At 36.7% G+C, this 12,840-nt stretch overlaps 1 protein-coding gene across 3 annotated transcripts in view; it reads left to right on the top strand.

The window, feature by feature from the left end:
• Nucleotides 1-12,840, top strand: part of COL19A1 (collagen type XIX alpha 1 chain) — a 181,860-nt gene that overhangs the window by 114,276 nt on the left and 54,744 nt on the right. For all 3 annotated transcript variants that reach the window (XR_010027253.1, XM_063152974.1, XM_063152975.1), the window contains exon 16: nucleotides 6,013-6,066. Coding sequence is in view for 2 of the 3 variants with exons in the window: in XM_063152974.1 (XP_063009044.1) it covers nucleotides 6,013-6,066 (54 nt within the window). In the remaining variant the exon portion in view is untranslated. The remainder of the gene's footprint in view (nucleotides 1-6,012; nucleotides 6,067-12,840) is intronic.

Below are 12,840 nucleotides of genomic sequence, written 5' to 3'. Positions count from 1 at the left end.
AGACTTCACTTAAGAGGAAGTTATTTTAGCATTATCTTAGTAATAAATTAAATACCTCATAAAACTAAGAATCTGTTGTCATATCTAGTATTTTAACATTGATTTTACTAAAATTACATATTTGGAGGGACTCTGTGGAATTACAATATTTGTCTTATGTTAATAATCAACTTATTCTCTGAGATTACAAGTTTTTCTAATCAAGCATGAACAAAGTTAGTTTGACAGAGTGGAAAATCTTCATAAATAAATGAATGGAGAGCTGTTAGATTTTCTTAACAGAATTATTTAGAGTGGCATCAAAATTAATTTAAATTCAGATTGCATTTATCTGATTTTATAGAACATTAATATTTCTTTGACATAATTTCTTTTCTAGTTCAGTGAATAAATGTTGTACTTAACCAATTATAAAACAAACCTTACAGAACAATGATAATGTCTGCATTGCAGGTCAGCCTCCTGGCACAATGCAAAACATTTTCTTCACAGCTAAAGCTCTGGAGTTTTGGAATCTCTTTTCATCTTCTCAGTCCCTGACTTTGATGTAAGTTGTTTTTAAACAGGCAAAGCTCCAATCTGATTTCATCTTTAAGTCAGAGTTCTGTATGTTCCTTCACTCTGGCATTTAACAGTCCAAAAATGCTTAATGTAAAACAGTTTTTCTCCCAGAATGTCTCCACATTGAAATACATATCCAGTAAATTAGGATACAGCTTAAAAATATTTATTTTTCCCACTTTGGCATTTAAAAATGGAATGAAACAGTTGTGATTTAGAAAGCTGAAAATAGATTTTTCAATTGGAAAAATTCTTTTTTTTCCATTGTCAATTGCCACTGTAGAAATTAAAACCTAACTTTTAATGGAATGGCAGAAATGGTGTAACTTCTAAGAGGTTCTTTTAGAATTTCAGACTCTCTTCCAAATACTGTATTTTTAATATTTCTTTTAATGTCTATTGGCAAAAGGTGTAGAAATATGAGAGAATAAGAAATTATATCTAATAATGAAAATTAAGGTATAAACTATGTAAGTATAGTTGAAAATTATTTCTTTCTGGTTTTGAAATGAAATTGAATTTTTATGGATACACTTGAAAAATTGTGATGGATTTCATCTAGTGATTTTTTGGCAAAAGAGGTCAGGGCATTTGACTTCTTGGCATTGCTGTGCCTGTTTAGGGACTTAGTTTTGTTAGTTAAACTCATTTCAATTTTATGTAGCCTGGCTAAGCATTCCCTTTAAGCATTTTAATAATGTCACAATGAAGAAAGTAGAGATTTTGTAAATCATTCCAAAAATGAATTTGGAAACCCAAGACTGAGTTCAGGAAGGCTTCTGCATCAGTGAGGAGCTCCCTACTGACTTTTCTCCCAAAGAAGGGATTGGGCTCTGTGTGCTCTATTCTTCTGTGAGCCACATTTCTGTGAAAGGTTCTAGTGGGGTATGGTGAACAGTCTTGCACTTGAGTTCTGTAAATGTTTTAATTTCTTGCCTTCTGGCCTTATTTCCTGTGATTTTTGTTCAGGTTTAGCATCTCATGCAGAGGTTAATTTGTAATATGCCGGTTGCCATCATACGTCCTCAAGGCCAAAGTTAATAGGATTGAAGAAGGGATTGTACAGTCAAATCCTAACAGTGTATTGCTGAAGTTAACGAGGTTTCATTGTCTGCAACATGGATTTTCAATTTAGGCGAGAGACTATCCCAATTCTTGCTGTAATCTGAGATAATGTGGGCACTGGAACTGGCACTTGGCATCTGTAGGTCAGGCACTGTGAGACAGGGGTCTTTAACTCCACACTCACCTCCTGTTTTGGTTATATCTGTGCCTTTTTAAGGCTGGTTTTGAGGATTAACCAAGAGAATCATAGTGTAGCTTGGCAAAAAAATTACATAAACCTCATTAATTTTGCATAACTACAGTAGTTAAGACTTTAAAACCCAGATTTTTCCTTTCCCTAGAACTATTTCTTGTTTTGAAATGCGATGATGTGTTTCAAGAACCACTAATTAGCACTTCCCCTTGAAAATTCACATGGGTTTATTCTAAGAACTTTTACCTTCATACTAAAGTGTAGAGTCTTTAAATTATTAACTCCATAAATCATGTCAGTGTTCCTACATAACTGCTTGATTTTATCCTTAAATAATCCACAGTTTATTTTTAAACACTAGGATTAGAGATCTTACTCCTCTAAAGTTAGAGAGATGTGAGTAGACGGATATGGCATGGTACAGCAGGGGGTTACAATACAGATTTTGAATTCTTGTTTGAATTCTTTCACTGTGTGCTGGACCTGCAGCAGTGCCCAGGGGCAGCAGTCAGAACCAGAGCACAAATCCTATGGGAGGATGGCCAGAGCTCTCTTCTGAACAGCTTTCCATCTCATGTCAGGCAAAGCTCATCAAGTCATTTCAATTCACAGAAGGGGTGAAGGAAAAGAGAAGTAAAGAATGCAGCTGACCACATACTTCAGCTAGGCACTCAGCTGGTTTTCCTGAAGCATATAATCTCTCATTTACTTTATTTTTAGTATTTTATCTTTTTTTGCCCCTAACCAAGCAGTTATTATTTGAATGATTTGTCATTTGAATGATCCAGCTGAAGTCTGTCCTTTGGGAAAGAGGAAAGTAGCCTGCTGTACAAATTAGTTGGGGCAGGAGTCAAGGGAGCAGCATACAATAGCAGGAACATTTAGAAAACTTCTTATCACTTTGATTGGCAGCAAAGATATATGCAGCACAAAGGAAATAGCCAGCAACTCTTTTGGTTTCCTTCAGGTATTCTAAGTAGGATTAGACAACTTGTTGACAACACATATCGTTTTTAAGTGAATGTAGGTGGTAATGCATTTTTTATTTAGTTAAAGGAACAATATGATGCCTAGGACATTTATTTATAATTTGAATAGTTTTAGAACCTCAATATTTGCTCAGTGATCTAAGCTAAATGAAGGTAACAGCCGTCCTGTGTGGGCTGTCAGCCCTCTGCACAGTGGCAATAAATACAGCTCTCATGGGGCTAGCAAGACCCACAGCTGAGCAGGAGATGGGAACTGTGGCTCTCTGCTAAGCCCACTCTATAAACCAGAGAGGGCACTGAGATGTTTTTCACTTCTTTCTTGCCAAAAGGATGACTCAAAATCAAAATGTAAATATTTATTCATGGTCTGGCTCATGGCCTGCCCAAGGCAGCATCATAATGGGCTCGTCAAAAACATTGTTCTAATTGTTTTAATTACCCTAAACAAAAACATAAACCAATATTTTCTACTTACACTCTTACTATAGTAAAATATATATATATATATTTCCCCTGCTGATGCTGAGAAGTCATAGAGAAGCAGGAGTGCTGACAAGTAGGGGGAGTTTTGGGTATTCCTGACATTGAAGTCTCTGTATCTGAATGACATTGCTGAAAGGTAGTGGCCTTTCATACATTTCTGTATTAAATTTAAAATACCAGACAGGTTACAAAGGTGCTTGGAGGCAAAAAAAAAGGACTTTTATTACTCTATAAAAAGCTTATGCCTCATACTGATCTGTGTGGTTGTTTTACATGCAACATTGTATAATGGCTAATAATATAATGATGGGATAAAAAGTGGGACAGATGTTTCCTCTGTGTTTCACTGGGTATGTGTTTTAGTAACTAATAAATGGTGAAAAACAACTATCCCCTTTTTTTTATAACTGGGTTGGTTTTTTTTTCAGAAAATTAATCAAGTTTTGTCTTTGTTATGTCATAAATCATATTTTAGTCCATCTTGTAAACAGAGATAAAATTGCCTTCCCAACATATTCCCTGTTTTCCTGTGTAATTAACACCTCGTTCACAGTTGTGTCTGCCAGTCAAAGCCCTGTCTTCTTCATCCTGACACTTCCTTGATACTTTGTTTAGACTGCTGTGACTTTAAGTGTCATCCTCAGGATACTTTAGATAAGTTCAAACAGGAAAAGGAAGGTGCTTCAAGAAGTCAACACTGTAGATCATTATAACTCGGAGGGACTATTTTAAAAGTATGGAGTAATTTATCTTTGTTTATTACATTATTACCTCTCAGTCTGTTTTTCCTTCTTTCTAAGGGAAGTTTATTGTTGTTTTTTTTTTTTTTTTCAAGTCAGGAAATATCAGTTTCCACCTGTATTTCCGGAGTAGAGATGAGTCCAAGAGTACGGATGTAGCTCTGCAGCCTCCTGTGCTTGTGCATGTGTGCCCTGGCAGGCCAGGCAAGCTCCTCAGCTGCTGGGTGAGCAGCATCAGTGAGCTGACCAAAGCCAAAACCTGCCCCACCTGCAGTTCTCCTGCTCCACCAAAGCCAAAACCTGCTGGCTGAGCTGCCAGCCTAGCTGGTCCTGGGATTGCAGGGTCAGTGTTGCCAGCACAGCAGAGGATGTGCTGTGGGTGGGTAGTGAGGGCCAGCAGAGCCTTGAGCCCAGCCTAGGCACCTAGGACTGTATTCTGGCTCTAAAAATTTACCCTTAGCTGCCCCAGTTAGAGCTCTGCATGTGCAAGTACTGGTGGGATTAAACAGCTCAGCACATGACACATGTCTCAGCTAGTTAAGACCCAGGAATTTGGCACTCCAAAAATGCTGAGGTGGTTTTGTTTCACTCTGACTGGCTGAGGATGATGATAAAACCATGGTGGCAGTGTACATGTTGTGTGGCACAGCCCAATGGCTGAAACACATCCACACAGTCTTGGTTCTGTTTCTTCTTCTGCTTGAAGGGCTTGAGATACCTACCACTGCCAGGAGAGTTCCTGGCTTCTGGGCAAGAGGTTGCCCTGGAGAGCTGCAGGGTGGGAGGGAGAGGGATTTTCCACCCTTGCTGACATCCCCTCGACACAGATCAAGACTAATGAAATGCACAGCATGAGAGTGCTTTCCTACAGATCAAGGCTCTCACCTGGAAATAGCAAAACTGGATTTCTTTCTCTTCCTGAGAATACTGCTGCAGCCTATGTGACCCTGTTATTTAAGAAACTACAGAAGCAGACTTAGTAGTAAGGAGCAGAGATTACTGAAATATGCCTATGTGTTAATTGTGAACCATCAGTCAGAATTTTATTTTTTTCACTTTTTAAGCCAAGTTTTCACCAGGACACTCCCCCTAATGCTTAACATTAATTTACGTTTTCCAAATGCAAGGGAAAAGTTTACTCTTAATGGATATAACATTTTTTTTCTTTGCCATTTGCATTTGGATATTAATTGTTCTCAGCTGTTGTTTCTAAAAAATGTGCATCAGATTTCAGCTTGGCAATAAAGATGTTAATTCCTGCAAATTACTTCCATTTTTATGTTGATCTTCCTATAAAAAAGCATATGTGAAAACAGTTGTTCAAGCAAACTCTGTACTAAAAAATTGTAATAGTTACATATGCATGTGTTTTTTAGGAACTGAGTGCAAAGTCTCCCTTAAGTAGACTTTTATGAACTTTATGTTTTAATGCAAATGATTTTGCTTGTGCATTATATATACACAGATGGTAGTAATTGCACAAAGAAGGTGAGTTGTGTTTGCAAATAAATCTCTGGCTTTTGTGCTCATTATCACATCCCAGAGAAGAAGGTATGTGTGTTTGTTAATTGGGTTATGTAGCACATATGTACTGACTGTGCTGCAGCACAGTTTTACATCCCAAGCTCCAGTGTATTCATACAAATGTGATTTCTTTATGCCTCATCAAGGTACTTTGTTAATAACCCTATCAATGCACTCATATTTGAGACAAAGCTTTAAAATGTGACATTGTTACTGGGATGGAGATACAAATATAGTTTGTTATAACTATTAAAAACAATCCTAGAAATACTCATATTAGTATTGCAGTGACTGATAGAGAGTATTCATTTTGGATGGATTTTGTTGTTGTTATTGTTTTTGGGGGTTTTTTTTTGGTTAATATATAAGGCAACAAATCTTTTCTTAAAATTCTTATTTCAAATCAGTCCCTACCCACAGCATTTATAAATGTCTGCTGTAATTTTTTTGTTTCCAGGGCAGACGAGGCAAACCAGGCCTTCCAGGAAAACCAGGGCCACCAGGACCTCCTGTGAGTAACTAATGAGGGGAATGGGAAATTTTCACTTTGTCCTTGGACTTTGTTAACTCTTTTATAGCAGGTTACTGGATCATAATTATAGTTTAAAATAATTGATCTGTGTTTACTCTGCTGTATCAAACACCTACTACTGGTAGCCTATTGTTGCAGCATTAATAAAAGCACTGGGTCCACAAGTAGGAGGGACTACACAGGAGGGAAAGAACAAGATGGAAACTTCAGCAGAGAAAGCAGAAATTGGCATTTCAAAGAAAGACTGGCCATGTATGCTAGCTGTGAATACTGTGCTTTCATTCCCTTTGCAAAATGCATGATGCTCTGTAAAAGGGATAATTTCTGTCTCAGAGGGGTAATTTGAAAGATGAAGGACTGTGTGAAGCATGTGCCAACTGTCTGAATGATGGGGAGGATTATACCCAGCACTGGAATGAGCACTCAGCTGTAGTTCAAATGAGTTGACTGAAGAATTAAAAAGATTAGGAAATACATGACTTTATGAAAGGATTTGTAATATGGAGAACTAAAGGGTTTAGCTCAGATCTAAGAGGTTTGGGATTTTCTTTTTCTTCTCTATTTTTTTTTTGAAAGAGAAAGGATTTAAAATTCAAGTCAGGCATGAATGTATACTAGTCTTCAATGAAAGCAGCCCTTTTTGTTAGGGGAAGACTTGATCATATTTGTAAAATTCTCTGTACATTGTATTGTAAAAATGCTGTCATGCACAAATGCAAAACAGCTATTTGTCGATTAAGTAAACTTCTGCTGCTTTACATTCTTAATATAAAACAAAAAACATTATAATTCCTTCTTTTACTTACCTGGATAAAGGCTAGTGGTTTATGTATCTAAACATTTGATTCAAATGTTTCAACCTGGTCTTATATGCAGAGCAGAGAATAATGCACTGCTGCATGGGATACAATGACTAAAATGAAACAGATGTCGTCTACCCTCATCCAAAACAAAAACTGCATACATTTCATAAATAATTTTTTCTTGCAAAATGTGTTCAGAAAGAGGTGTTTATGATGGAATTCACTTATCCTGCATAAAACCAGTTAAAAATCCCTCCCTTTCACTCTTTCCCCCGGCATACAGTCATATTGAAGCCTTGCTTGTTTGAATCCTTTGCACAGTGCTAATGCTGAAATGGTATTGCAGATTGCAGGAGGCCAAACAGAGGGAAGGACTGATGCAGAATCTTTCTTAATACAAGTGCCAAATATAACCTTTAAAAGATAAAAAAGCAAACCACAGCAGAGGTCAATGTTAGACCTAATCTACTTAGCATTTTGTGAGCTAGTGAAAAGCTGTTTCTGCGTTACAGATTTCTGCCATCCTAGATTTGCTGGCAGGTCAGGCTTGTGAAGATGTATGATCCTTGACAGATATACCAGAAATCTTGAGAGGAAGCTAAATTGCACTTCTATTACTGAGATGTAGCTCAGATTTTCTTACAGCAAGTGGAAAGCTCAACTTTGTGAGCATGGGAACATCACTACAGGGAGCTCTGTGTTGGGTACTGTAGCCTAGGACTACATACAGAGAAGCATTCCTTAAACAGCCATGGCCTAAATATTGGTTTGAAGTATTTGTTTCTGGTATAACTCCCTTGATGCACTCCTTGCTTTGAATACAGCCATACCACCATCTTGTGTTCCTCTTCCAAGGCTGGGAAGATAACACATAGAAAAGGCATACTCTAAAAGCAGTAATGCCTGCTAACATGCATTGGCAGGATCCCCATACTTCAAGTGCCACAGCTTGTATGCACCAAAAAAACTTCAACAGGATCCATCATTCCCCCTCTCTTTCTCAAGGCTCAAACTATATTCAGTTTTGCTGTGCTTCCAGGTGCCCTTCTCTCCCAATAGTAAGCAGATTCTCCATGCACATGGATGCATGGTTAGCCCTTTCTTTGGCTTTCCCAAAGTGCAACAGAGCACTCACACCTGCGGGGTGCTTGCTGTCATAACTTTGGCCTACACAGCACAGAGTGCTTAAAAGATTGGCTGAATATGTAAAAATTAGAAAAAGGAGATTCAGTCATTAATTGTTAGGGTAGCTACAGCATGAAGTGTGTGTTTGAAATTAATAAGTTTACCTAAATTATCAGTTTATGCCATGGTGTTAAGTATTTCATGTATATATTAGAACAGTCAAAAAAAACCCACAAAAATTGTGATAAGAAAATACAATACTCAGGGTATTTATTATAAAGGACAGTCCTAATAACAATGTGCACATACAGGGATTTGTGGGAAAAGATTGTGGTAAAATTAAAGAAAACTGGAAAGCTGCAAAAATTGCAGTCAGCATACATGCTGAGCTTTCATGTGACAGGAGTGTAAAAGCACCTGCTAACAGTCAAAAATCTACTTGTAGCATGGCAGCATTTTAGACTTTTCTAACCTTCTGCCAATATGTCATCTTTTTTTCTTTTTTTTCCCTAGCCTAATTTCTGGGGACTTTTTTCAGTAAAATTAATGCTTGGTGTAAGTTTCCAATCTCTTAACATCATCTGCATAGCTTTGGTTAAAAACTATCACTGTCAGAAACATAGATTGATTGGCATCTAGTAATGAAACTGTTCAGTTAAAGTGGGACTTCCTATGAAATTTCTTCCAGATATAATTTCTTTTGTGTAATTTTTTCCTTATCCTTTCTTTTATGTTATTTTTTTTCTCTTTGGAACAAGTCCTGTGCCCATAAAAAGGCAAGGAGTCAATAAGGAATTTTATTGATCAGCTATAAAAAATATTTTTGTAAACTTATGGAATATATTCCTCCTTTGTATTAGTTTAAAGTCTATTACATATTATAGACTTCTAAGGTGTTCTTTGATTACCTACTGGTTCAGAATTGGTAGTATGCATCCTTGATGTCTGCTGTTGGTTTTGATTACTGTCCTGTTATTTCAGTACAGGAGGGCCCAGATGTGAGCTCACAGCGTCTCAATCCAGCAGGTAGCAATTTGTGCTGAATACAAGAATCCAAGTGGAGCAGCAGCTCCCTCTAGTGCTTTTTGACCTTTTCTCCACTTTAAAGGCTCCTGGATAGCAGGGAAAATCTTCTGTTAAACACACTATTCACTTTGCCCTCACAAGCATTCTGAAAATTGTGATTGTAAAATCAATATCTCTGTACCCTTCAAATGTATTTTATGTATTTGCCTACTTCCATTTTTCTTCTAAAGTCTTCTGAAAGAGAGACTGTCACATGCTGTTACCCTGCTCAGCATGGCTCTCCACTGAAATTGAAATGCTGATTTTACGAAACAAAAAGAATTACTATGATAATAGGATGCTTTAAGGTTGTAAGAACAGCATTTTGATCTAAGTGCAGAACTGAGCTGGTTGCTTTCTTCTTCCATAGCTGCTAACTAAAATTCCATAGGATTCAGCAACACAGGATGGGGTCCCTGATATCTGTCACTGTTGAGGTTGGGGGTTTATTGATTATTTATTTTTGCCTTGACATGAATCATCAGGTATAGCTATTTACATAGATGGGCTAGAGAACAGACAATAGGAGTTTTACTCATTTATCTATTGAGAGTTAACTTTATCTTTCCTATCCTAATTTTCTCTGTCTCTACCAGAACTGTTATGACTGGAGTAATTCCATTTCTTAATAAGCTTCCATTTTAGTGGATTAACTTGTTTTTAAAATCAAGAGTGATAAGCTAGAGTTGTGCTACAGACTTGCACCAGTATAAAAAAAATTATTTGAGATGAGTCTGACTTCTGCCCAATTATTCTTTAGCAGAAGTGAAATGTTATCAGTGCTGGCTTGTAAAGGTTAGAAACATGAGGGCTGCCTGTTCTGGGCAAACACAATCTTGTCCAGTGTTGCTACCTGTGGCAGAGGTGGGAAAGCAACCTAGGTTGTGTTAAATCACTGGCTAGGAAACTGTAATTACAATTATTCATTCCCTTAAACTGATACTTCCAAAGCTAAGCTATTGTTTTCAACCAATAGATATAATTGATTCATTTCACATTGCTATAACTTTTGAAGCTCATCATTCAGGTTATCATTTACCTTTGCAAGAGGCTGAACTTCATATTTTTTATCAATATGTTTGCTTGTAAGTTGAGCTTTGTGTTACTCCCTAAAGTTTTAAATTAAAACAGGGTTTAATTTTTGTCTGCATTGCATGCGATGCAGTAGAGAGTTCACTTGAACTTCTCCATTTAATTACATGCACTTTTGTTGTTGTGATTCAATACATATGTCAGTGCCCCCAAACTAGTTATCTTAAGTAGCCAGCAGTTCACCTTGGAAATTTCATTTCCTCTGCCTCAGGAAATACTGTCATTCCTCTACCAATATTTTGGGACTGAGTGAATGTTATCACTTAATTAAAATAAAGAAGAAATCAAAGCAATGATAAGTGAAAATTGTCAGTAGCATTTCTGCTTCTCCTGGACTTTCAGCTGCTTCTTAGAAGAATATTGGAAACACTTCCATTTTAGTATGGGAAAGGCTGGCAAAGGTTGGTCATATTGCTTGTTTCTATGCATAAAGTTTTTTTATCCATATCAAAATGTAATTTCGTTCTTATGTCCTATTGTGAGAGACATCATGTTTTCATCATTCTTTCCATTTGCTCTTTGGAATAGTTATGCAATATTGTACATCTGCCCTGATGAGTTTCATAAGGTTTTGCATTAAAATAAACAGAAAAACTGGGTCTTATTTTAATGGGCAGACACCAAAGTGAAATACAGGGATAAAGTAACTGCACTGAGTCACTTGCAGACTGTGTTCTCTGAAATGGCCTATTTTTGAGATGCAACCAATGCAATTTACTTGTTACCCATTTTATGCATGGACTGTGAGATTGGGTAGATTTTTTCAACAGTCTCATCTTTACAGAAATGCAGCTGAACTATAAAAGTTAAGGGAGGAAAATATGTTGTAAACCCCAGTAATTTCACAGTTTGGAGCTATTTCCCTTTAAGCACCTGTGTTTCTATTCCTGCCTTGTCTGTAGAAATAACATCTGAAACCTGTTTACAATTTTGGGAAACAATCAGGACACATTTTCAGTTCTTTTCTTATTCATACAACTCTACTCTGTGTGCTTCACTTTTCTCAATTACACAACTTGATATTAGAAAAAAAGGAAATCCTGCTCAAGTGAGCTTCAAAGTGGCAGATGTGCAAAATTCTCATCCAAAAGCTAGAAACTTCTGGTAGAATAATTCTTCAACTGTTGTTAATTTCATTGCTTCTCCACGTTCAAACCAATGCTGCTGGGGTTTTTTAGTCTGTAGATACTTCAGAGTAGACTGTGCAACTATATTAGTGTAGTGAAACTGTGGAAGAAAAGAGACTGGGATTTGGTAAAAAGTCTTGAATAAAAATATCTTCTGTTGTTGTACACTTGTTTTACTAGTTTTTTATTATAGAAAAAATCTAGAAATGTAAAATTATTAAATTTATATCAATTTTTGGAAAACAGAAATACTAAACTGGTAATGCAAAGGCTGTGGCATAGTCAAGAATGCAACCCAAATGCCTGAAGTTCTCCTTGACTGTCTTAGTCATGAGACAATCTGGGAATTTTTGAGGATATGCTTGTTTTTCATAACTGTGCCAATGTACTTTTCGTCCTGTCAAAAATTATTTATTTATGTACAAATAATATCTGAGAGTTTGGGGTTGATGGCAGCATTCATTTCTTCCTGGGTTGTGTGGCTGCAGCAGTTTGAGTTGTGGAAAACTGTAAAAGAAGCATGATACATGATGTCAAATGCACAGGGAGAGTAAGTTCTTATTTTTGACTCTTTGCAGGATTTCAGATTTCTCCAGGAATCCTGGGTTAAAGGATTCAGTACAGCAGGTTTACAGTGTTGATGTTGAGATGTCTAGGCAGTGTCATTATGCTTCAGTCCCAGTTCTGAATTGCCAGCTTTATTATGGATAGCAAAGTAAAAATTCTGTCCTTAGCATCAGAAATCAGAGTGGAGTGAGATCTTAGTGAAGACATCACGACCAAATTGATCTTAATTTTACCATAAATTTGAAGTGACAATTCACTTCAAACTAACAGAAAGACACTTTTGTCTCTTCCAGTTTAGGGAAGAAAGAGGGAATGAAACACCTGAGATGTTTCAAGTGGCCTCCAAGTTTTCCTAGTACCCACACTAAAACAAAAGCTGCAGAGGATAAATTGTAATTATAAAAAGCCCCAGAGGAGGAGAGTTGCTTTTGCACCCTGTCTGTTTTACATCCAGGTCAATCAGGCTAAATTACTTACTTGATATTTTGTAATGTTATAAATGCAGTCAAATGTTTCTTACAGCCATCATGAGTGGTTGTTGTTCGTATTGCTTTATGTGAAAGCTTCAACTCAAAGAGAGTAGCTACACTAACTTGTAAATTTAATTGAGGCCTAAGAACTGATGGTACTTTCTGTGTTCTGCTCCATCTATCAAACTTAAAAATCTCATTGAGGGCATGCTTTTTGGCAGAATATGCCTAAAAATGGGCAGGTTTAATGTCCAAAAATGGTTTTTCCTGAGCACATTTTTCAGTGTTTCTGTACTAAATGTTAATTTGATCAGGAAGTTCCTTTTACAGTGTTTAATTTCTTGATGAAACATGTGTTTAAGTAAAAATTTGCAATGCTAATAAAACTAGAGACTTAATATTCTGGAGAATTCTCACTTTCCTCAATTTAACTTGCTGTACTCCCAGGTTAAACTCCTAGCTGTTCACTCACACTAGGAGCTGCTTTACATCAAAACTTGTGCT

The sequence above is a fragment of the Melospiza melodia genome, chromosome 3, assembly GCF_035770615.1.
Source record: "Melospiza melodia melodia isolate bMelMel2 chromosome 3, bMelMel2.pri, whole genome shotgun sequence".
NCBI lineage: Eukaryota > Metazoa > Chordata > Aves > Passeriformes > Passerellidae > Melospiza > Melospiza melodia.
Note: the sequence above shows the minus strand (reverse complement) of the source record. Positions and strands in the feature narration are given on the sequence as shown.